This window comes from Eleutherodactylus coqui, chromosome 10 (assembly GCF_035609145.1).
Source record: "Eleutherodactylus coqui strain aEleCoq1 chromosome 10, aEleCoq1.hap1, whole genome shotgun sequence".
Classification (NCBI taxonomy): domain Eukaryota; kingdom Metazoa; phylum Chordata; class Amphibia; order Anura; family Eleutherodactylidae; genus Eleutherodactylus; species Eleutherodactylus coqui.
Window position 1 is genome coordinate 41,035,696 of NC_089846.1, and position 23,736 is coordinate 41,059,431.

Genomic DNA, 23,736 nt, shown 5'->3' on the forward strand with positions numbered 1-23,736 from the left:
CGTTCAAACTCCATGCCAGAGCACAGGAGTTTGAAAAAAAAAACGCGGAAAGGTCCTGCCCTATCTTTTCCGAACGGCCGAAAAAAGAGCCAGTGTAATCGAAACCACTGAAATCCATTGAAATCATTGGCTTTGTGTTGTCCTGTTATGCAGCCATGATTCTCACGGCCGCATAAGGGGAAAAAAACATACTCCTGTGTTTTCGCTCTAAGTAATTAAAGTTGTGCCGTGATTGGTCATTATGGACCACAAAAACAGATTTTCTGTTAACTTTCATAAGGCCTCATATCCACGGGCAAAAGAAGAATTAAAATCTGCAGCAGATTTTAACTCTTCTCCTGCCCGCGGATCCGCATCCCATAGGGATGCATTGACCACCCGCGGGTAGATAAATACCCGCGGATGGTCAATAAAAGTGATTTTTAAAAAAATGGAGCATGAAAAAATCTGGACCATGCTCCATTTTCGTGCGGGTCTCCCGCGGGGACGGCTCCCGCGGGCTTCTATTGAAGCATATGGAAGCCGTCCGGATCTGCGGGGGACAAAAATCGGAATTTACTCACCCGCTCCGTTTCTTCTCTTCGCCGCGGCGCCATCTTCTCTCCATCGCGGCCGGATCTTTTTTCTTCGGGCCGGCGCATGCGCGGGGCACGTCACCGACGTCATCCTGCGCATCCGCCGGGCCGAAGAAAGAAGATCCAGCCGCGACGCAGAGAAGATGACGCCGCAGCGAAGGAAGGATCCGGAGCGGGCGAGAGGTGAGTTTATTCTTATTTATTCTTATTTTCAGCGCTCATGTCTGCGGGGCAGGAGGGACCCGCTGCAGATTCTACATGGAGAATCCGTAGCGGGCCTGATTTTCCCCGTGGACATGAGGCCTAAGAGTGGTGGCTGGCTACTTTTCCGTGGCTCATTACGTTGGACTGTAAAAAATGGAACATACATGACCGAAATACGCGCCGACATATATACAGGGGCTAAAAAGATAGATCTGGTTCTATCTTTTGACCGACATATGGCGGCGGCTCCCATAGACTCCTGAGGGAGCTGGAAAAAAAAAAAGAGAGGGGGAGGCATTTTAGCAGCATCCAAAGCTGCAAAAAGCTTACAAGTGCCTCTATTTATGTCGAGGGAGCGTTTTCCGGGGTGTGACGTATTTTTTCGCCAAAAACATTGGTCACAATCGCGTGAATGGACGAGAAAACGCTAAATATCTCTGCCCGTGATCTCGGAAAATCGCCCATTTACAGCGGGGATGAGAGAACATATAAATGCATACGCTCGTGTGAAAGAGCCCTCAACCTGTAGCATCTGTTATCAAGACCTTCCTGCACAATTCCTCCTCAATTTTGCTAATTGCAGAATCGCAGTGTTTATCAGCATTGTGAATCTCAAGAAGCAATGACATATTCATTTCTAGTTGTTGGGCAAACGCTAGAGCTTAAAGATCAAAGCAAAGTTCTATTATTATTGATTTCTAAAAAGGAATACTTATTAAATCTGCTGACAAGTGAAATTAAGAAAATGGTGATATGAAAAGAATACGACTTCAATTATTTTATGAAAAACTGGATGTAGAAGAGAGTTTTGATTTATTTTCTTACATTAGTTTGAAAGAAGCTTCACATTATTACAGCTTTCTAATTCTCATTTTTTTTGGCTTTCTTTTTAGTGTCATAAGTTATTCTAATGAGGTGCAGTCACATGCAGCCTGTCTTAATACAATTACCCAAGTGGCTAGGTGACCTTCTCCTGTTAAATCACACACATGAATTATCTTTAATGAGGAAAGATATGATGCCCCTTAAATCTGCTGTTCGAACTGCCTATGTATTACGGAGTCTGAAAAATGACTGCAATGTCCAAAAATGGTCATCAAAAAGAACATTACAGTTCATGCAATAAATGTGGTCACTGGATGAAATGTATCTTGTGTGTATAATCATCTGATGATGGCGGTAATAGCCATAGTGGAGCCCGAGGTAATCCAGTCCTGGAAAATAGTTCCATTTATTTTGACTGGAATCCCCTGTGTGGTGCCAATTTTCAGATAATTAGAAATGCAGAAGATGAAGTAGATAGAAGTCCAGTTATATTGTCTATTTACAACTTCTACTTTTAATAAAGGAATGGCCGTAATTGAATATGCAAATTGCATAGTTGCCAATATGATCCTCTATAAATAAATGATTACACATAGATAATTACCTATAGGTAGATTGCAAGGACTTTACATGGTAGAATGGTTCGCACAATCACCTAAATTCATTATGCAAAAAAGTTGCAAGTGATGTTGTGCAGCTATTCTAGCTATAGAAGGAGTCACTTTTCTTACTAATGTGGTGAGCAATAAGAAAAATGGGCAAGGTCTCCAGAAGATACAAAGTATAGGCTATATTTTTGTATTTGCTGAGGATTTATAAACTATTCATAAACCAAAAACTGTTGAGCTGTCTTTTTAATCGTCAACCGAAGGCGGGGTCTTAGACCGAAAGGAAAGAACCAGGCAAGTGGTGCTCAGAATGGGGAAAGTAAAAAGGTCAAAGAATACCTACATCTGCTGGTAGGGTAGGAGGGGCAATGCTGATAGTAAAGCTAACCTCCCTATAATCCATGTGGGCCTTTAACTAATATCCAACCAGCAAGGGTAGATACTGGAGCTTGAAACCCTATAATCCACTTGTGGAACGTACTAGCTGATGTTGGCTTCTGCTTAGGATTACTTCTGGTCTTTCCAAGAGTACCGTGGTGGGAAGCGTGTCACGCCACACATGGGGAATCTCTGCTTTCTATAAAGGTAAGTCTTGTTGCCAGTAATTATCTTTTCTCTTGAGGAAGAGGGCCCTAAGTAAATACTACCTGTAGCTATTTGGCTGTTCTGAACGATTATTGAATTTTCAGCTCCCATAGCTATCTTGACTGGTTGGATTATTGGTATAGAAGGCTCACTTGGATTGTAGGAGGTTAGCTTTACCTACCAGTTAGCTTTACCTACCTTTACCAGTATTGCTCCCCTTTCCTTCAGATGTGAGTATTCCTTTGACTACTCATGAGGCCCCAGTGGCCTTTTTATGATATTACTTTGTCTCCTTGAGTGCTACTTTGTTTTGCCTGGTTCTTTCTATGAGCCAGTGCATAGAGAGTATACGAAAAGTGTAGCTCTCGCTCTGATGGTCTTGGCTTTTCTATATATATTACATGGTCAGCCATTCATTTCAAGGTTTGTAGTGTAATACTAAATATTGTAATCCTACTGTATGGCTAAACATGACTTCTGTCAGGTACCCCGTTTTTCACTTTTGACTCCTCTAAGCAGGATACGATCTTTGCTATGGGTCTCCTAAGCTTTTAGACACACAGATAGTCCTAGTAATGTGGCTGCTAACGCTTCACTGAGCCGAGGAGCGGCACCTGAAGGTCTGAACAGAAGCGCAGTAAAGGAAGCAGCAGGCAATAACAAAATCTAGATTGCAAAACCAAGGTCAGGGGGCCCAGAAGTCAAAGTAGTCAAAGTCAGGTAAGGGTTAGAACCAAAACAAACACAACCAGGACCTTTGTCACAGTTGGTAGTAGTAGACGAATTGCTTAGTCATCCACCCTCGGGTGTGGATGGCTATTATAGGGAGTGCAAGAACACAACAGGAGGAGGATGAGTTATGGGTGCACGCACTGGCCCTTTAAAAGACTGGGCAAGACTGCACGCATGTCCTGCGAGAAGAGGTGTGGGGGGAAGCAGAGGAGCAGGAAAGATCCAGAGGCAGACATACCAGTGAGTGAGTGCGGTGGCGACTGCCCATGGCTGCAAGAACATGTCAACCGTGACGGGAGCGCACTGGCTTCTATTTAAAAAGTAGTTGTCCTCATGAGACAACCCCATTAATAGAAAGAATAGTATGATTCATTTAAATAATTATCTCAGCCCATTTACCTCTATTCCAAGAACAGATGCCTGTAAAAAGCAATTAGAATAGAAACCCCATTATGAAAAATAGTAGAACTTGATTTTGCTCAAACAGAAGCAATTTTCCATGTCAGGCGCTAGCTCAGACTAACGTCCAGAAAATTACTTATTGGCACATCTACCTACTTGAAACAAAATTATTTATTTCATACAATACAAAGATTTTGTGAAGTAGTAAGACCTATTTACCTTTCTCTGGGTAGCTGGTGATTGGGATTGTGTCGACAGCGTAAGCTAAGGCCAAATAACTTTCGTGCCGTATGCTGCATCTTTTGACGTTGTATTTCCAGTGAACTTTGTAGCAGTTTATAACGGTTTTGCAATTCCCAGTCATTTCCCCAGTGCTGGTGAATGGCTCCAATACTTAAAAAGTGACTGTTGGGTAAGCGTCTCATGAAGGACTTAAACTCATCTGTGGAGGTATAAGAGAAGATCAATTTTGTACCGTCATACTATTACAATACAAACAGACAGAAAGGATGAGCTAAGGTCAAAGGTAAGTAACCCAGCAATTTATTGAGTCACAAATGATATTGGAGAGCCATGAGATATGAAAATGGTGGAAGGAAAACAAGGAAAAGTATTTTTATTTGTAGTCATGCAAAAGCCAGCCAATAAGAAAACAGTGAGTACAACTGATATAAGAACCATTATCTCTAATTAGCATTTTCTTATGATACAGGATAGAAGTCATAAGTAACGGTAATACACATTACTAACAAAAAGAAAAGGGAAAATTACAGTATCCTAAGCTTTGAAAACTTGAACATGCTCAGGGGTCGTCCAATTTATTATTATTTTTTTTTAATTAGTGCTCCCTATGCTCAAACAGAATAAATTACTCTATACTCACCTGTCCTGGTTCCTCGTATGTCTAGCACTGCACCTCTGTACTCGACATATGTAGACCACAGAAGCAGTCTGTAAGAAAGATGCTGCAGCCAGACTGAGACCTCACCACTCAAACGCTGAGGTCTGTGATTGGTTGTAGCAGTCTGTGACACCCCATACATAGGTTGACTGCAGTCTCAGGCTGTAACCACAGCATCATAGAGGAAACTGGAGGATGTTGTGCTGGACCTGCGGGGACCCTGGAGAGGTGATTATAGGATCATTTATTATGTTCCGGCATTTGGTGCACCAATGTAAAAAAAATAAATAACTCGGACAATCCGTTTAACTGACATATTGAAAAACAATCACAGATTAGAATTGCTATAGTGGGTAGAAAAGCTGTACGGTAGTTTAACTTGGAGTGCTAGAGGTCAGCACTCAGCTGAGCACTTCTGCTGATTCATTTTAGCAATCAGTACTGTCTCACTACCAAGAACCCCACTGATCAAAACTTATAACAAGTCAGTGTGGCAAAAGTTTTTTCAAAGTTTAGTTCCCCTTTAATTCCTTTTAACCGGAACGTGGTTCTCATGCAGGGGGCCTGGTACTGGTTCATGAGCAGAGGAGAAAGAGGTACAGCAAGAAATGACTCTACCCACAAAGAACAGAGCAGAGGAGAAAGAGGTACAGCAAGAAATGACTCTACCCACAAAAAAACTGTGCAGTAAGCACACAGAGTCCTCTTTGATGGAGAAAAAGAAGTGCTGTTGTAAAGAAAAAAAGTAGAGTGGTGGTTGTGGGGGATTCCCTACTGAGAGGAACAGAGGCCCCTGTCTGCAGACCTGACACCTCACAAGAGGTGTGCTGTCTTCCAGGTGCACAAATCAAAGATGTGTCTGATAGGCTGTCAAGACTCTTGAGTCCTACAGAACACCACCCACTACTCATACATATAGGGACAAATCGCACTGCAAAAAAGGACCTTGCAACTATCTGCAGGGACTTTGAAGACCTCGGAAAGAAGGGGAAGAACCAAGGAGCACAGGTGGTCTTCTCATCCATCCTCCCAATGGATAGCCATGGAATAAGAATATGGAACAGGATTTTAGAGATGAACAACTGGCTACATTGATGATGCCATCAGCAAAGATTTGGATTTCTAGACCATGGAGTGAATTACTTATATGATGGACTGCCTGCTAGAGACGGGTTGCACCTTACAAAAACAGGTAAGCATATATTTGGTGGGCACCTTGCTTCACTCATTAAAAGAGCTTTAAACTAGAACAATATGGAAAGGGAAATGAAAAGCCAGGTAAAAAATATACAGCTAATTAAGACATTTTAGAACCTCGCTATTAGAAGTGGAAAGAAAGAACAGAGACAAAAAAATTCAGAAGGAAAGTATAGGAGCAAGAGACACTGATCACAAACTAAAATGTTTCTACACAAATGCACAGAGCATGGGAAACAAACAAGGAGAATTGGAGCTCCTAACACAGGAAGAGAAATATGATGTCATAGGCATCACTGAAACTTGGTAGAATGATACACATGATTGGAATACAAGACTTACAGGATGCAACAGACCTAAAAAAGGGGAGGAGGTGTTGTGTTGTATGTTAGGAAAACATTCATCTCCACAGAGATTCAAGCTTCAGAGTGTGGTAGTTCTGTAGAAACTGTTTGGGTAAGAATACAAGAGAGAACAACAGAAAGGACACCATTGTAGGCATTTACTGTAGGCCACCTGCACAAGCAGAAGATATTGATTAACTTTTTCTACATCAGATGGACAAGCTCTCAAAAAAGCATGACATAGTGATCATGGGAGATTTTAACTATCCATATATTTGTTGGGAATCTCTCTCAGGTAAAAGTAATGGATCCAACAAATTCTTATCCGCTCTTGCTGACAACTTTATCTTCCAAAAGGCAGAAGAGAAAACAAGGGAATCTGCTCTCTTGGAACTAATTCATACCAACAGGGAGAAAATGGTTGAAGAAGTAAGGGTGGCTGGGACCTTAGGAGGCAGTAATCATGCTATCCTTGAATTTTGCATAAAAAGGGGAGGAAGACCTGAGAAAACTCAGACCTCAAGTTTGGATTTCAGAAAGGCAGATTTTAATGAACTCAGAAAGAGGATAGGAAGAATCCAATCGCTGGATGTTCTTAAGGACTGAAATGTCCAAGAAGGTTGGGAAATTTAGCAAAATGAGATTCTCAAAGCACAATCGTTAACAATCCCTTAAAAAAGGAAGAATGGGAAGCATTTAAAGAGACCAGGATGGATGAACACAGAACTTACACACATATTAAAAACAAAGAAAAATATGTTTAGCAAATGGAAAGAGGAGGGAATATCTAAAGAAGAAAATAATGCGGTCTGCAGAAACTGTAGGGCAAGTGTCAGAAAAGCTGATAATGAATTGATGCTTGCAACAGAGGCCAAAATCAAAAAAAAGGAGTTGGGGGTATGTCAAAAGCAAAAGAAACCTCAAAGATGCTATTGGATGCTTACAAGATAAAAATGGTGAATTGGTTAAGAATAGAGATGAGCGAACGTACTCGGTAAGGCCGATTTCGCAATCGAGCACCGCGATTTTCGAGTACTTCACTACTCGGGTGAAAAGATTCGGGGGGCACCGTGGGTAAGCGGGGGGTTGCATAGGGGAGTGGGGGGGGAGGGAGAGAGAGAGAGCTCCCACCTGTTCCACGCTGCTACCCCCCGCTCCACTACGCCTTGCCCCGCCCCCGGCGACCCCCGAATCTTTTCACCCGAGTAGTGAAGTACTCGAAAATCGCGGTGCTCGATTGCGAAATCGGCCTTACCGAGTACGTTCGCTCATCTCTAGTTAAGAATGATGTTGAGAAAGCTGAACTTTTAAATTCCTATTTTGTATCTGTTTTCTTTCAGAAACTAGACGGAACATCAACTGATCTTCCCTGTGCTATTGGAAGAATAAAAGAATGCAGGCTATCCGTAAGCAGAGAGATGGTGAGGGAACACTTAGCTAACTTAAATGAATTCAGGTCTCAAGGTCCAGATGAATTATATCCTAGGATACTAAAGGAAGCAGCAGAGGTAATTGCTGAGCCACGTGCCATAATCTTTGAAAATACCTGGAGAACAGGAGAAGTTCCAGAAGATTGGAAAATGGCAAATGTTGTCCCTATCTTCAAAAAGGGAAAAAGGTGGACCCAGGAAACTACAGGCCTGTGAGCCTGACTTCTAAACCGAGAAAGATCTTCGAACAAATTATTAAACAGCATGTATGTAAGTACTTGGCTAAAAATAGAGTAATTAACCAGAGCCAGCATGGGTTTGTAACAAACAAGTCATGCCAGACAAATCTAACTTCCTTCTATGACAGAATCACCAACTGGGTTGATCAGGGAAATGCTGCGAATACAATATATATTGACTTTAGTAAAGCATTTGACTAAGTATCTCATGCTATACTTATTGAAAAAATGACCAAATATGGGATTGACAAGGAAACTGTTAGGTGGATTCACAACTGGCTGAGTGATCGTACTCAAAGAGTTGTCATAAATGGCTGCACATCCAAGTGGAAGAATATATCAAGTGGGGTACCACAAGGCTCTGTCCTAGGCCCATTGTTGTTCAACATTTTTATAAATGATCTGGAGGATGAAATGGATGGGAAACTGATCAAATTTGCTGACGACACAAAGCTAGGAGGGATAGCTAACACTAGGAAGCAGAGAGTATTCAAAAAGATCTAGAAAAGCTTGAACAGTGTGCAGTGACTAACAGAATGGTATTTAACAAGAATTATAAAGTCCTACATCTGGGCAAGAAAAATGAAAAAAGCACATACAGAATGGGAGGAATTGAATTTGCAGCAACACATGTGAAAAAGACTTGGGTATACTAATAAATCATAGACTGAACATGAGTCAACAATGTGATGCAACAGCCAAAAAGGCAAACACAATTCTGGATGTATTAAGAGAAGCATAGAGTCTAGATCACGTGAGGTCATTATCCCCCTCTACTCTTCCTTAGTCAGACCTCATCTGGAATACTGTGTCCAGTTCTGGGCACTCCACTTTAAAAAAAACACAGACAAACTGGAATAAGTTCAGAGAAGAGCTACCAAGATGGTGAGCGGTCGGCAAATCATGTCCTATGAAGAACGGTTAAAGGATCTGGGAATGTTTAGCTTGCAAAAAAGAAGGCTGAATATATGAGGAGATTGGAGGAAGAGCTGGGTGAGGAATTGCCTATCTCGGACTGGCATAAAATAGCCATTTCAACCGCAAAGCTTTCTATTAATGTAGCAATAACAGAGACGGGCTATAAAATTTTAATGCAATAGTATATGATTCCGAGACAACTGGCCAGTATGTTTCCTGGGATGTCAGGCTTATGCTCCAGAGGATGTGGAGGTGAGGGTTCCTTCCCACACATTTGGTGGAATTGCCCTAGGCTTCGTAGGTTCTGGATCCAGGTATATACTTTAATATTTTCCATTACAAACCTGTCACTACAAAAATTGCCCTGGGAAGCTCTACTGGGTAAACAAATTCCTAACATCCCCAAACAAACCCACAAATTGATATCCTATTGCTTCCTATCTGCACAGATCACAATCGCCCGTTCCTAGAGGAAAACCTCAGTTGGTACTCACTTTGTGAAAACTAAATTATCTTGGATCATGGTCAATGAGAAGCTGGCAGTTATTCTTATGGATCGGGAAGGGTTGTACGAAAAACGTAGTCGTCCTGGTACCATTATTCACAGACTATGCGCCTATGGAACCCAACAGCCAGAGCTTTGACCCTTCCAGGACAGTTTAGTTTACCTTCAAGCATTTCATCTACTCCCCCAACAGATTTATGAGGAGCATGGCTCCAGCCAGGTTAATAGAATAAATTCATTGTTATTTTTCCTTTTCAGGCTCACCCACATAATAAATCATATTACAGCCTCATCCCTTTTTTCCCCTTCATTTTTCCCTTATGTGTTCCTCTTGTGTTCCTCCACTCGTTACTCTCATTTATGGTTCTCTAATGTTTATACTGATTAATCTGATTAGGAGTTGCAGTAATTGAAGAAGGGAAAATTGGCACTTTACTTTTATTTTACTTTGTGTGTTTATTAGAAATTATATCTGGCAATGTAACTCCTGATTTATCTGTTCAATCTACTTGCTGCTGGACTTTACACATAACTGAAATGTTGTAATTCCTGATTGATATATTTTGGAACATCATGAAACCAATAAATATTTTGTTAAACAAAAAAGAAGGCTGAGAGGAGACTTAATAGCTGTCTACAAATATCTGAAGGGCTGTCACAGTGCAGAGGGATCAGCCCTATTCTCATCTGCACAAGGAAAGACTAGAAGCAATGGGATGAAGCTGAAAGGGAGGAGACACAAATTGGATATTAGAAAAAACTTTCTGACAATGAGGATGATGAATGAGTAAAACAGGTTACCACGGGAGGTGGTGAGTTCTCCTTCAATGGAAGTCTTCAAACAAAGACTGGACAAATATCTGTCTTGGATGATTTAGTGATCCTGCACTGAGCAGGGGGTTGGACCCAATGACCCTGGGGGTTCCTTCCAACTCTATCATTCTATGATAATTAATATTGTTGCCATATTGCGTAGTATGGACTCTTTCACACGAGTGTTGTTTTGACGCTGAGTAGGCGTCTCAAAAAATCCCATCTAAAAGAACCCATGGTGTCCTATGGGTTCTTCCAGATAAACAATTTTCTGATGCGCCAAAAAGAATGTGCATCAAAAGATTTTTCCCCGTCTAAAGATAGGACACATCCTGTCTTTTGAAGGCACAGCGCCAGCGGCTCCCATAGACTCCTATAGGATATGGACAGCAAAGGGAGGGGGCAGGGGGAGCGGCATACTCGCTAATAGCAGCCGCGACATGCTCGCGGCTGCTCTTCGTTCACCTTGTGTGAAGGAGCCCTACTACAGCTCTGGTCTGACAAATAATTTATATGCAGGTAGAACTAGGTTTTTCCCATGTCCGTGAATGCTTTTTATGCATTCTATGATTGTGGTTGCCTTGGCAGCAGCTGCCTGGCACCGATTGCTGGATTTCAGTTTATATTTTCCTATTATCCCTAAGTTCTTTTCCATGCCAGATCCAGCCAGATGTATCATGCTTTGTTTGTAATTAGGACATTTGTTATCACATCCCCAGGGACCTTACATTTATCACCTTATATTTATCCACATTAAATTGAATGTGCCACTTCTTTGTCCAACCCTTCAGTTTATGTAGATTCCTCTGTAGTATATTATTATCCTCTTCTGTGTTTATTCTTGATATTGGAGTCTCATCTTTAAAAATAGACATTTCTCTCTTTAAACCAAACCATTTCAATATATTATCTACAGACATAATTGCCCTTGAGTTCTTTTGATATCTGCAGTTCTTCTACCATCATGGCAGGTTATTATATAGAGGATAAAAAATAGGGATAAGCACTGAACACACAGGCACTGGCGATATGGGGACAAGTAATGGTGGGCAGAGTACTTAATATTTGTAGAGAAGGCGGTGGGAGAAGACTGGCTCGCGTCACTCATTCTCCATTGTTCAAAAGATGCCCATCACCATCACAGTGATAAGATAGGTCTTCATCATATATATATATATATATATATATATATATATATATATATATATATATATATATATATATATATATATATATATATTTGCTTGCTTGTTATGGTTCACTCCTGATGAAGGAGATTTTCTGGTTACTCCCTGAAATGCATTGACTCATGATAAATAAGTGCAGACCTTCACAACTTTGATGGTGCAGAACACTTTTTGGACTAGAGGGGAAGGCAGTGGTATTAGCCAGTCCTCTCAGTTCTGCGTATATAAGTACTCAATATACCATCACTTGTCTCCAATCCTGTTAAAATTGTGGAAGTGTTGGGAAACCTAGAGGACTGTTGTTTTTGTGGACCTAGTAGTAAATTCAGAACTGGTTATTCCTTTTGACTATTGAGTCCAGAGAGGGTAGTGATGGATTGTGGCATGAGGTGTTTTACCTTGTAGTTGGGGTAGTATCTTGGAGTCAGGAGAACACTAGGGCCTTGCCCTTTCCACTGAACAGGCCAAGGAAGGGAAGCTAACAGAAGCCAAAGGGTATGAAAAAGTTAAAGGGGTATTCCGGGTATCTACTATGATGGCCTCTCCTCAGGATACATCATCAGTAATTGTTCGGTGAGAGTCTGCTGCTTGAGATCTCCAACAATCCGCTGATCCTCTGGCTTGAGGTCAGTGCAACAGAGTCAGACATCCCCATCGGTGGTCAGAGCTGGAAGTGAAGTAGAAGGACTCACTCTCATTGAAATCAACAAGAGTGATACCTTCTATTACATACAGTGAGGACCCGAAAGTGTAATGAGAGGCTCTGACCACAATATGAAACTGGAATTGTAATGGAAGGCATCACTCTCATTGATTTCAATGGGAGCAAAGCTTTTTTATTATGCTTCTGGCTCAGACCACTAATGTGGGCGTCTGGCTCCACTGTACTGACAGTGCGTCAGAGAATTAGCAGCAGACCCCTGCCAATCAACTACTGATGACCTAATCTCACGATAAGTCATAAATGGTAAATGCCTAAAATACCCTTTAAACTTTATGCAGTTGGGTGAATGCTGTAATTGCTGATGTCTATTGCATATCAGCTAACAAATATTATGCATATATATGGTCTGGTTTGATTTAACAAATACTATTGTAGCCCCTGTGGACATTCCTGAGTGGTCTCAATCTCAGTTGCAGGGATGCTTCTAAAGTCTTACATAACTGGTCACCATGTTAGATGGTACATTTGTGTCTGTTGGATGAAAAGTAGAACATGTCATGCCCTACAAGGTTGTGCCTGTGTTTGTCATAACTGGCGGAGTATGGCATACAAAGAGAGTTGTGTTGTAGCCACGGTGGTGGAGAGAGCAAGTATGAGCAGACTGTGCAAGGTTGGATGTGGCCTGAGTTATGAGCTGCTGAGAAGAGTTGGGTGCTGCTTGAATGTCCAAGCTGCAGAGAAGCCCTGGACCTTCTTGGTCAGAGCCAAGAGTTCCCAGTTAGTCTTGCAGTCCACCATAGAGATTGTGAAGGTATATCATTATGAACTGTCGAGTGTATCCATGGAGGCATGCCAGGTCTACTGAATATTGAAGAAGATTGTAAGAGACTGACACTTGATCCCAAAAGGGCTGACAAGCTGAGACAGTGTTACTAAATCTAGAGCTAAGTTAAAGAGTCTGTACCGCTGCTTTAGCTGTCAAGTAAAGACTTATTGTTTACCACATGTGCTCCATCTCTTAATCTACCTGAATTGTGGGATCCCACAAACTGACATTAACCTATTTTGGCTGCACTTCAGATGTTAAGTGGGAAAAAGCTATTTCTCCAAAGGGGTAAAATGACCAAGTCAGAAGAAATAGGTCTCTGTTGGTACTGATGGTGGTCAGTCTAGTAGTCTGTCTCTACTGATGAGGAAGGTGCCTGGGGAAGGGCAGGGGTGGTCAGAATGTGCACTTCCATCAGTTTTAAAGGCACTAGTGGATGTTCTATTGCTTTATCGGGATCACAATACAAATTTAGGCCATGTTTTTGTGGCCTATTCTAACGTGCACTGGATGCAAGTTTAGGTTCCATTGGGGAATCACAAATCCTCCCTTGGTGCCTTCCATATAGAATGGGAAGATCGTCCAACACTATGTGGAGGTAGATCAACAGTGCGTTCAACACCAATGGCTTAAGATGACTTGTGACTAGAAAGATGGGGAAGAAGCTTCGGGGCCTGTATGAGGCCACTTTTAGCAGTTCTTGAAATCACAGCAGAAGGACTCACTATACTCCTTAGACCCTCAATCTTCTCTCCCTTAAGTGAGGAAACTATCTACTGTATTTTAAGCTGTGAGGCAATTTAAAGCTTATTTAGAGGTAAATGGCTTTTGATTTATAATTGAAACTAGTGAAAAATCAGAGAAACACAACTTAGTCCAGTCACAATCCAGGCTATACCTTCCCAAGCCCTAGAGAGTTTTCTGAGAGTACAACCTAAGCCAAATGTAATAACAAGCCCCTAAAGGCATGTACAATGTAGACATTTTTAAATATGGATATTCCAGACATATATTGTTCAATATTTAAAGAAATATCTAAAATATATAGAAACATGGTTAGCTACTTTCTATATTTCAGCTATGGCATAAATATATCTTATTATTCTTCATTTTGAAGAAACATACACTGTAAAGTAACGGTTGGCATCTGAATGACTCAATGACAGAGTGAAAACACGGATGCAATTGAGAAAAATAATTGCAATATCCTGCCTTCACATGGAATGTAAGATTGTTCCATTGACATTCTGCCATTTCACTTGGCAAACTATCTCATCTTCCTTGAATTCTCTTCCCTGTGGGATTATATTTATCAAACCCTGCAAATCTTCATAAGAAGCAAGCATTTTGTTATCGCATGGAAGGATAATTATCTCTATTTATGTTTCAATTACAGACTACTTGCTTGCAACTGCTGTCCTCCATTCTAGAATTGTTTCAATACGAGATCCTCAAAATTACCCTCTTAAACCTAAAATGCAGACATAATCTGTGAAGGAGGTAGATGGAAAAGCACAGCTTGAACTTTTTCCTTGAGCTATAGATTTTTACAAAGGTGAAGGCTAGGTCTTGAGTAGAACAGGCAAAAAAAATGGAGACTGGGCTAATTTGGACCTTAAAGTCTACCTAAAGTGAAAAATAAAACTCTCACAGCCCTCTTCGATCCTTATGTACAGCACCTTTATGAAGCTTTCCCCTTCAAACTTTAGTAATTGGTGCTGCACATCTCTTCTAATTCACTACCAGTAAATTGTTTTCATTGTCTGACATGTTACAGAACTTTTTAAGCTTGTTAAAGTCTTTAGAAGCCCACTAGCTCATATTACACTTCCCCTCCCTTTACCATGTAAGGCACTCCTATACTGGGCTGAGGCTGCTGTAATCACAGACCGGTATTAGTGTATCTTGACGCCACCAGGAAATCCTGGTGGAGTCAAGATTGACAGGGGGTGATGCCCCCTGAACGTGATTGGCTGAACAGGGTGTAAGCCAGCAGGTCCTGGAAGGGCATTAAAGAAGATGAGAAAAGACATAGAGCGACCGGCGGCGCTGCAGCCGTCCACCCATACGATGAAGTGACTTCCCCGGCGGCGGCAGAGGCCCTGAATCAGGAAGCCCACTTAGGGTTCTCTTGCGCCGGAGGAACAGAAGGCCCCTCAGTGTTTCTGGCAGCGGCGGAGGGGCAGAAGGCTGAAGACCTATTTGCAGCAGGGAACACACACGTAAGTGTTGTCTATTTTCCCCGCCGCAGACGTAACGGAACAGTGATGCGGCCGGCGGAAGGGAGATGACAGCCGCCACACTAAAGGGAGCCGTGATTCGGCATCCGGAACTGAGGAGCGATGCGTCGCCCGGGATGGAGAGGTGAGCTGCAGCCCGGGAGCAAAGTAGCCATTCTTGAATTTGGGCCAGGGACTGAAACACTCACATGCTGCACCCTTTGCATACGTGTCCGAACGCTGCAGCCTTAGGCTGAGTATTCTTCTTTGCCTTAAAAAAATATACTCACCCTCAGCCTAAGGCTGCAGCGTTCACACATATCAAGGACCTTCTTACCTTTGCCCTATCAGGGAGCTGGGGGTGTGACAGGGGCTGTACTCCTGTCAAACCCCTAGTTTCCGGTGGCGTCAAGATACACTAATACCTCATAGACCTTTATAAGCTGATAGTTTTTTTCTAAGGATCCACAGTCAGGTCGAAATTTAATGTGTGAGTAACATGTTCTACCAAAGAGTTGAACCAAAACAAAATGGCATTTTTTTCTGTTGCTTGTCAGCACAAAAGGGGAAAATATCTGTGCTGTATTATTTAATTTCACATTTCATTAAACATTTACAAACATTTAAGCCCAATTAAACTATATTTTTAAATGTTTTCACATTCAAAGAACTTTAATCAAATGTCAATGAGCCACGATTGGAGGATTTTCAGCATCTAACGAACCAAGGCATTATTTTACAAGTGAGGGTTATTTTAAAAATATGAACAAAAGCATTAAGGACAGATCCGATTCACTCTGTACAGTTACAATTGCACATAAAACCTAATTAATGCTGTGTAAGAATCTCTGGAAGGAAAACTGCAATCTGTTAGCAACTTACGTCAAAAATTTCATTCAATAAGGATAATGAGCAATGCAAAAAATTATTTCTGGAACCTTATTTGGTTTTTCGTTAGAGAACAATCTAAGCCTTGTTAGAATTAGGGGAAGCCATGTGTTAAAATAGATTTTATTATTTCAAGAATCGAGTTCATTTTAACACATCTCTCTAAGTATTAGAAAGCATTTTCACAACATTGTTCCAAGTTATAGAAAATCCTTTGGTTGTAAACAGCAGCTTTGTTATTTAGTATATTTTATTATTTTACTCATTTCTATGGCGCATGCATATTCCACAGTAATTGGCCATTTGTATATATTTGTGTGTGTCAATGTACTTAGGTGGGTGAAGATATTTCCTACCAGGGTATTTTACTGTATTATAAGGCAATTCTGCGTAATTTTATTATATGGATGACATATTGGTTTATTTATATGTATTGAAATATACTGATTTTACACTATTATTCTACACTCATTGTCAAAAAATCCCTACCCTAGAAGGAATTGCAGGAATTAAATGAAACTTTCTATGTGTGGTTGTATCATTGATAAAGGAAAGTGATTACAATATCAGAGCAAAAGGAGAATTTATTGCAGAAAGGGAACACTTGAAAGGAGGCTCTAGTACCCTGTTGTACCACCTCTAGCTTGGATACAAGATGTGATACAGGTGGGCATAGAGGTTCTAGTACCCTGTTGTACCATCCCTAGCTTGGATACAAATGTGATATGGGTGGCCATGGAGGCTCTAGTACCCTGTTATACCGCCTTTAGCTTGGATACAAGATGTGATACAGGTGGGCATGGAGACTCTAGTAACCTGTTGGGCTGCCGCTAGCTTGGATGTAAGATATGATACGGGCAGGCATGGAGGCTCTAGGACCCTGTTGTACCACCTCAAGCTTGGATACAAGATGTGATACAGGTGGGCATGGAGACTCTAGTAACCTGTTGGGCTGCCTCTAGCTTGGATGTAAGATATGATACGGGCGGGCATGGAGGCTCTAGTAATCTGTAACTTGGATGCAAGATATGATATAGGTGAGCAAGGAAGCTCTAGTACCCTGCTGGGTCGCTTCTAGCTGGGATACAAGATTTAATATGGGTGAACATGCAGGCATACAGGTTTCATATGGTATCCATGTCCCCATTTGCTGTAACTGAGCCTATAGATTGTGTAAACTCGTAGGCAGCCGAAGTTGGCATCCCAAATGGTGCAATACATGTTCTATTGGTGATATATCTGGCAACCGGACAGGCCACAAAGTGCGTCAATGTTGTGGAGGCATTCCTGATACACCCTTGTGTGTGTAGCAGAGCATTATCCTGCTGGAAAATGCCTCTTGGAAGCTGCCATGACAGGAACACATGTGGTTGCCGTATGTCCTGAACATATCGCTGAGCTGTCATTGTCCCTCGTACCACTACTAGGGGAGACTGACTGTCATATACGATGGCCCCCCAGACCATCACACCAACAGTGGGGGCACTGTTGGTGTGATGGTCTGGGGGGCCATCGTATATGACAGTGAGAGCTCCACGGCAAAGGCAGAATGGAGGCTCTCACCCCTAGGTCTCCAGAAATGAATACAGCCATCGTTAGTTCCTAAACTAAACCTGGATTTGTTGCTGAAAACAACCCGGTTTCACTCCATAGCAGTCCAGTTTTGTTGTTCATGACACCAATGCAAACAGTGGCTTTGGTAGGTGGGTGTCAAAGGCTGTACATGTAATGGGTGCCATGAGACCGAATGTCCTTCAGCCAAGCATCTGGAAATGGTTCTGACATACATAGGGGCCTGTAACGATGGTTCCACCTCTCTCTGGATGGCAGACAATGAAACAGAGTTGCTCATGCTTGTCAGAAGATCAGATAATCCACTCTACTGATGGTCTATTGAGGTTGTCCTAAGCTGTCACCTTGTGTGCGGTGCCCTCATACATCCACTGATCCCAACATCACCTAACAGTCTGGTCAGAACAGCCCAGATGGCATCAATTCATTGATTCGACCATCCAGCTTCTCGCATTTCAATAATGTGCCCCTCTCAGACTCTCTTAACTGGGCAAAATCTCTTTGATTGTGTCATAGAGGCGTCTAGTGCTCATCAAGCTCTACATAAGTGGAAAAGGGGGTCACTACACACAAGGAGCTTCTAAGAGCCTTTTTATAAGCAGAAGGTAGAACCACTTTTAGGGCCTCAGATGGCAAGACCCTTCATCTAATCACTCCACAACTTTAATCATTAGCATATCCACCTGAGATGTAACTGCATGCCAGGTTTGGCAGCAAAACAACAACTCCTTTTAGGAGCTTGATGTTTTTTTTACAGTGTATATACCATCTGTAAGGTACTGTCATTTAGAGTGATAGTGTTAGTCAATTAACCTGGTATATTTTATCATAAGATAATGTGTTGTAAATCAATCACCATGACCCTAACAGGCCAGAGATATTATTATTAATTAATAATAATATGGACCCATTTTGCAATGCATTGATTTGGCTGAGAGCTAGATCTGCAGGCAGCACTTGGAGAACGCTGGTTTTCACTCTTTACCCATCCAATTGGGATTTGGTCCTTGCTGCATTGCGGCCAAGCCATTTTCTCTGTGAAGCTGTCTCAGCTGTGTGGCAGCTCATACTACACATGGTCGAGGCATAATACCTGAGGGTTTTAACACAGATGTAGCCAGTAGACAAGTCGAGGTCAGAGCAGGCAGCATATACTTCAGCCTGCCAATTCACAAATGTACATTTCAGATAAACTCTGTTGCATATTCCAAACCTTATAACAAGTGTTATCATCCAAGTGCCCAATCAAATATTTACAAGCCCAAGACTTCCATGGAGACTGTAGAGCCTGAGGTAGGGTGAGGAGCTCCTGAAACGTCACTGCTGCTAGTGCAGGTGACATGGAAGTCTTGGGCTTGTGAATATTGGATTGAGCACTTGAGTGATAATGACTGTTGATAGCCTTGGAATATGCAACAAAGCTTATATAATATCTGCAATCCTGAATTTGCTGGTGTTGACTCATTTGTTAAATGCTTATAAATGGAGACAGGACCAGGCTGTAACACCAGCATGCCCAGGGTATACCTTTGGACTGACATTTGATATTTATGATAAGCATATACTTCAATACGGAGATCAGGATGGCCCAGGGTTGGCAGAAGAGGTTCAGTACTGTAAACAGTCCGGGTCAGGGCAGGCAGATAGCAATAAATGTAGCTAAGGTCAAGAATGGAGGTCCTTACAAAAAATTATTTTTTACTCTACAGCACGTGTCAGGCTTTAGTCACACGGGCGTTTTTTCCCGCGATTTGCGGATCGCATGACCGATGCGCATCCACAAATTGCGTGACCGGGGCCGAAAAATCGCCCGAAAAAACTGCTCCTAGCCGCGTTTCAATAGAAACGGGCCGGAGCAGTGCAGCGCTGTCCAGCGCATTGAATTCAATGGAGCCGGCAATACAGCCGGCTCCATTGAAAGCAATGCGCTGCGGGCGATCTCACGATGAATTTTCGGGAATGTCTTAAATATATAAGCCCTTCCCTGCAATTTATCCAGAAATGTGTAAAAATAAAAAATATATATATACTCACCTGGTCCCGACAGACGGAGTTCAGCGCGGCCGGACGGCAGTTCTCCTGAACTGCTCTCTGTAGTATTCAGCAGCCGGGGATTTAAAATCCCTGCCTGCTGAATGAGCTGCCTCTGATTGGTCACAGCCTCACCAATCAGAGGCAGCTCTCACTTACCCATTCATGAATACATGAATGGGTGAGTGAGTGCTGCCTCTGATTGGCTCAGCGCAGGGACCAATCAGGGGCAGCTCTCAGCCGTCATTCAGGAATGAATTCATGAATGGGTAAGTGAGAGCTGCCTCTGATTGGTGAGGCTGTGACCAATCAGAGGCAGCTCATTCAGCAGGCGGGGATTTTAAATCCCCGGCTGCTGAATACTACTCAGAGCAGTTCAGGAGAACTGTTGCCGGCCGGGCCGGAACTCCGTCTGCCGGGACCAGGTGAGTATATATATATTTTTTGTTTTTACACATTTCTGGATGAATTGCAGGGAAGGGCTTATATTTTTAAGCCCTTCCCGAAAATTCATCCCGCGCTCGCCAGCAGCCCATTGCTTTCAATGGACCTGGCTGTATTGTCGGCTCCATTGAATTTAATGGGCAAACATCATTCTTCTCTGCCACAGCTGTTACAGCTGTGGCAGAGGAGAATGATTTGTCTACTATGTTCTCAATGGGGTCGGCGCTGCTGCCGCCGGCCCCATTGAGCGCATATAGAGAAGAGAACAGGAATCGCAGATAGGTGCGATCTGCGATTTCTGTTCTATAATTTATCGGACGAGTGCATAAAAAGCGCTCATGTGTCCGATACCATTGCAAAGCAATGGTTTTATAAAATCGCCGGACGCATGCGCATGCGCAAATCGCGCGAAAATACGCCCATCTGACTGAGCCCTCAAACTCAAGGCCTGCAGGCTGAATGCAGACCTCCACGTCATTTTATCTGGCCTGCAACAAGGTATGGATGTAGAATGATTGGCTCTGGAGGACACAGCTAGCGCTTGGCAGACGGGGCAGCATCAGCACAGGTGCCATCCTGGATTCTGAGCTTCAGCGCACAACTCCCTATCGCTCTGCTCAGCAACTCTCAGGTGGTGCCACAGCTCTGCCAGCCCTACCCAGGCACCCTAGCCACTCTAGGAAGCTCAGTGCTAAAGAGGTGAAAGGGAAGAAACACCATCATGGTGCATAGAGCTCCATAGCTATGTTAAGTCGTACTTACTTTTAGGGCTCATTCACTTGGGTGTATGCGGTTTTGGTCCATGAAATTCGCAGCGTTTACACGGACCAAAAATATGATTATTCCCTACGTATTCAATAAGGGTTACAACTGCTGTCTGGTACATAGGAACTTCTTTGGCACGTTATTTATTCAGAAAGCTTTGCAACAACTATGTAAGAGAGTAGAACTATGTAGAAATGTTATAAACATATAGAAGTTTCCGCTGGATCAGATTTATCAAAACTGTGTCAAAGAAAAACTGTTTTTGTGGCCCAAAGCAACCAATTACAGTGCAGCTTTCATTTTACCAAAGCAGTAGAAGAAATGAAAGCTGCAATATGATTGGTTGCCTTTGGTAACAAATGCAGTTTTTCTTTTGGACAGTTTTGATAAATTAGGCCCATGTGCCTTCTTTTTCTGTTGAGTGACCAAAACAACCATAACATATTCTGGTTCTTAGCTCTTCAGGAGCACAAGAGAAACTCAACTGCCAACCCTATGATGACCCTACCCTAACTCATGATACGGGACTTCTGAATCAAGTCGTCCCACTCCAACACACAGAGGGGCGGAGAGGAGGCAGAGAGGGGGCGGGAGCTCAGTTCCTGCTCCTGGCTCTTCCATCCTCCCCCCCCCCCTGCAGAGAGAGACGACGTATATCGGCTTGGCGTGAAAACCGAGCCGATATACGTTCATCTGAATCCAGCCTTAAGCTGGCAAAAACTTGCAGAAATACAGTTGTGTGAAGAAGCCCTAAGGGCTGCTACGGATGGCGTTGTTTTCTTAATGTATTGCAGGAGTGATTTCAATGGTTTCGTTTATATTAGTGTGATTATCGCGCGATATTACTATGCGCAAGGAAAAAACAGCCCTGCTCTATCATTCTCGCACATAGTTTTTATACGTGCGAGTAAAGATAGGGCAGGACCTATTAGAATTTTTTTTCACGCAAAGTTAAAAAAAACGACTATTGACAAGTACATGTGCAAATGCACTCCATAGCAGAAAGCGTATTTGCGCATGTGCCCATCTGAAGAAGCCCTAATATGCAGTACACAGATAATACACATGTAACATGCATACTCACTGCATATGTTATGCACTCATAGACTTATAGGCCGGTGTCACGTGGGCGTGAGGGCATTTACATGCACATTTGCGCAATGGGCATTGTGTATTTGCAAATACATGTGCGCCTTTTACTGTACTTTGTGCTCCCATTCATTAAAACGGTTGAATTATTGAATTCAATATGTGCTCTATGCCTGCGCAAATGTGCAAGAAAATTCTGTTTGTGAGTAAAAATTACAGTAAAACACGCACTTGCATGTGCAAATACGCAACGCGCATTACGCAAATGTGTACGTAAATGCACCTACACCCGTGTGACACCAGCCTAAGCCAAAATATGCTTGTGTGAGTGAGCCCTTATTTGGAAGTGTTAAATTCTGAGGACAGAGACATCTGAGAGTATTGCAAAATACTCTCGCTTATGCACAACTTTTGTACACAGAGAATGAGGGTACTTTGCGCACGTGCCTGTGCAAATACTGTGCGCATTTGCTCAGACACCCCTAGTTCACATGAGCAGTGAAATCACCCCACCCTGATTTAAATGGCTCTTAAGCCAAACGATGTGCCTGTGTTCGCCGGTAAGCGCATCATTTTGCACATACTCACACATATAGATGTGTGCATCTGTGCACATTCCATAGACCTCTATGGGCCTCTTTGCAAATGTGCACAAAATAGAGCCGGTCCTATTATTTTGTGCCGCGAGAACCGCCCGTGCAAAAGAAAGAAACGCTCATTAGAAGGAACCCTCAAAATGAGACACCGGAGCGCACTAAAAATACTATATATCATAATAATAAAGGAAAACAGACAAGTGTTTGTAAAAGGAAAATGAATAGTAATGAAAGAGCAAACCCTTCCAATCTATATACCCCGTAAACATATTCAGCGATACAATATTATATGTTATAATCACTGATAACGTCAGAAGGGTCGGTGTCCAGACTGGAGTCAGGGAGGAATCTTTTCCCTTAAATGGGGAAAATTGGCTTCTAGCTCAAGGGGATTTTTTTTCCTTCCTCTGGATCAACATTGGGGAGGCTGAACTGGATAAACATATGTCTTTCTTCGGCCTTACAGACTATATTACTAGAATTGGAAACTTCATTGGATATGACTGATCCACTGGGCACAATAATAGAACTGTAAGAAGGCATATCAACAGTTGAGACAAAAACATATAAAGGCAAATATAATGCAAACACAGAACACGCAAGCATCGTAAAGAAGTGATTAAAATGGCACATAGAACATAGTGAGATAATGTCATTAGACGGAGGAACAGTGACTAGAAATACACTAAATTGTGTGAAAATGGCCCAACAAAGTTTTGTGACACAATGTTAACAATCAGAAACTGTTATTGATAAACAAACATGATTTGTTACACAGAGGACATTATGGAAATTGACTAATATGAATCCTCACCTGAACTTTCCATATCTTTGTATGCCTGTGCCCAGGCCTTGCCCTGGTTACTCAGCGTGTTCTCCATGATCTGGATGTCAGTGAAGGGACAGTTACACTGGGGGAAGGAGTCAGAGCACAAACAGGAGCACTGACTGTTCCTGCACACATATTCGCCTTCCCCATTACACATGATATAACTCAATGCAGCCTGAACAAACTTCTCCTGTAAGTACTGAGGCATAATGATCTGCAGACCTGAAGACAATGACATGATAGAGGAAATTAAACAAAGAAAGGTGTGGGGGGAATAGATGGCATATACACATACAGGATATTATAGCAGTGCTTACAGATTCACATACCTGCAGACTTCAACCCCCT

General features: G+C 42.4%; 1 protein-coding gene across 1 annotated transcript in view; it reads right to left on the reverse strand.

The window, feature by feature from the left end:
* BRINP1 (BMP/retinoic acid inducible neural specific 1) overlaps positions 1–23,736 on the reverse strand; it is a 199,661-nt gene that overhangs the window by 11,951 nt on the left and 163,974 nt on the right. The window contains exons 6-7 of the mRNA XM_066579784.1: positions 23,374–23,610; positions 4,151–4,373 (exon numbers count right to left, since the gene is read on the reverse strand). Coding sequence (XP_066435881.1) covers positions 4,151–4,373; positions 23,374–23,610 — 460 coding nt within the window. The remainder of the gene's footprint in view (positions 1–4,150; positions 4,374–23,373; positions 23,611–23,736) is intronic.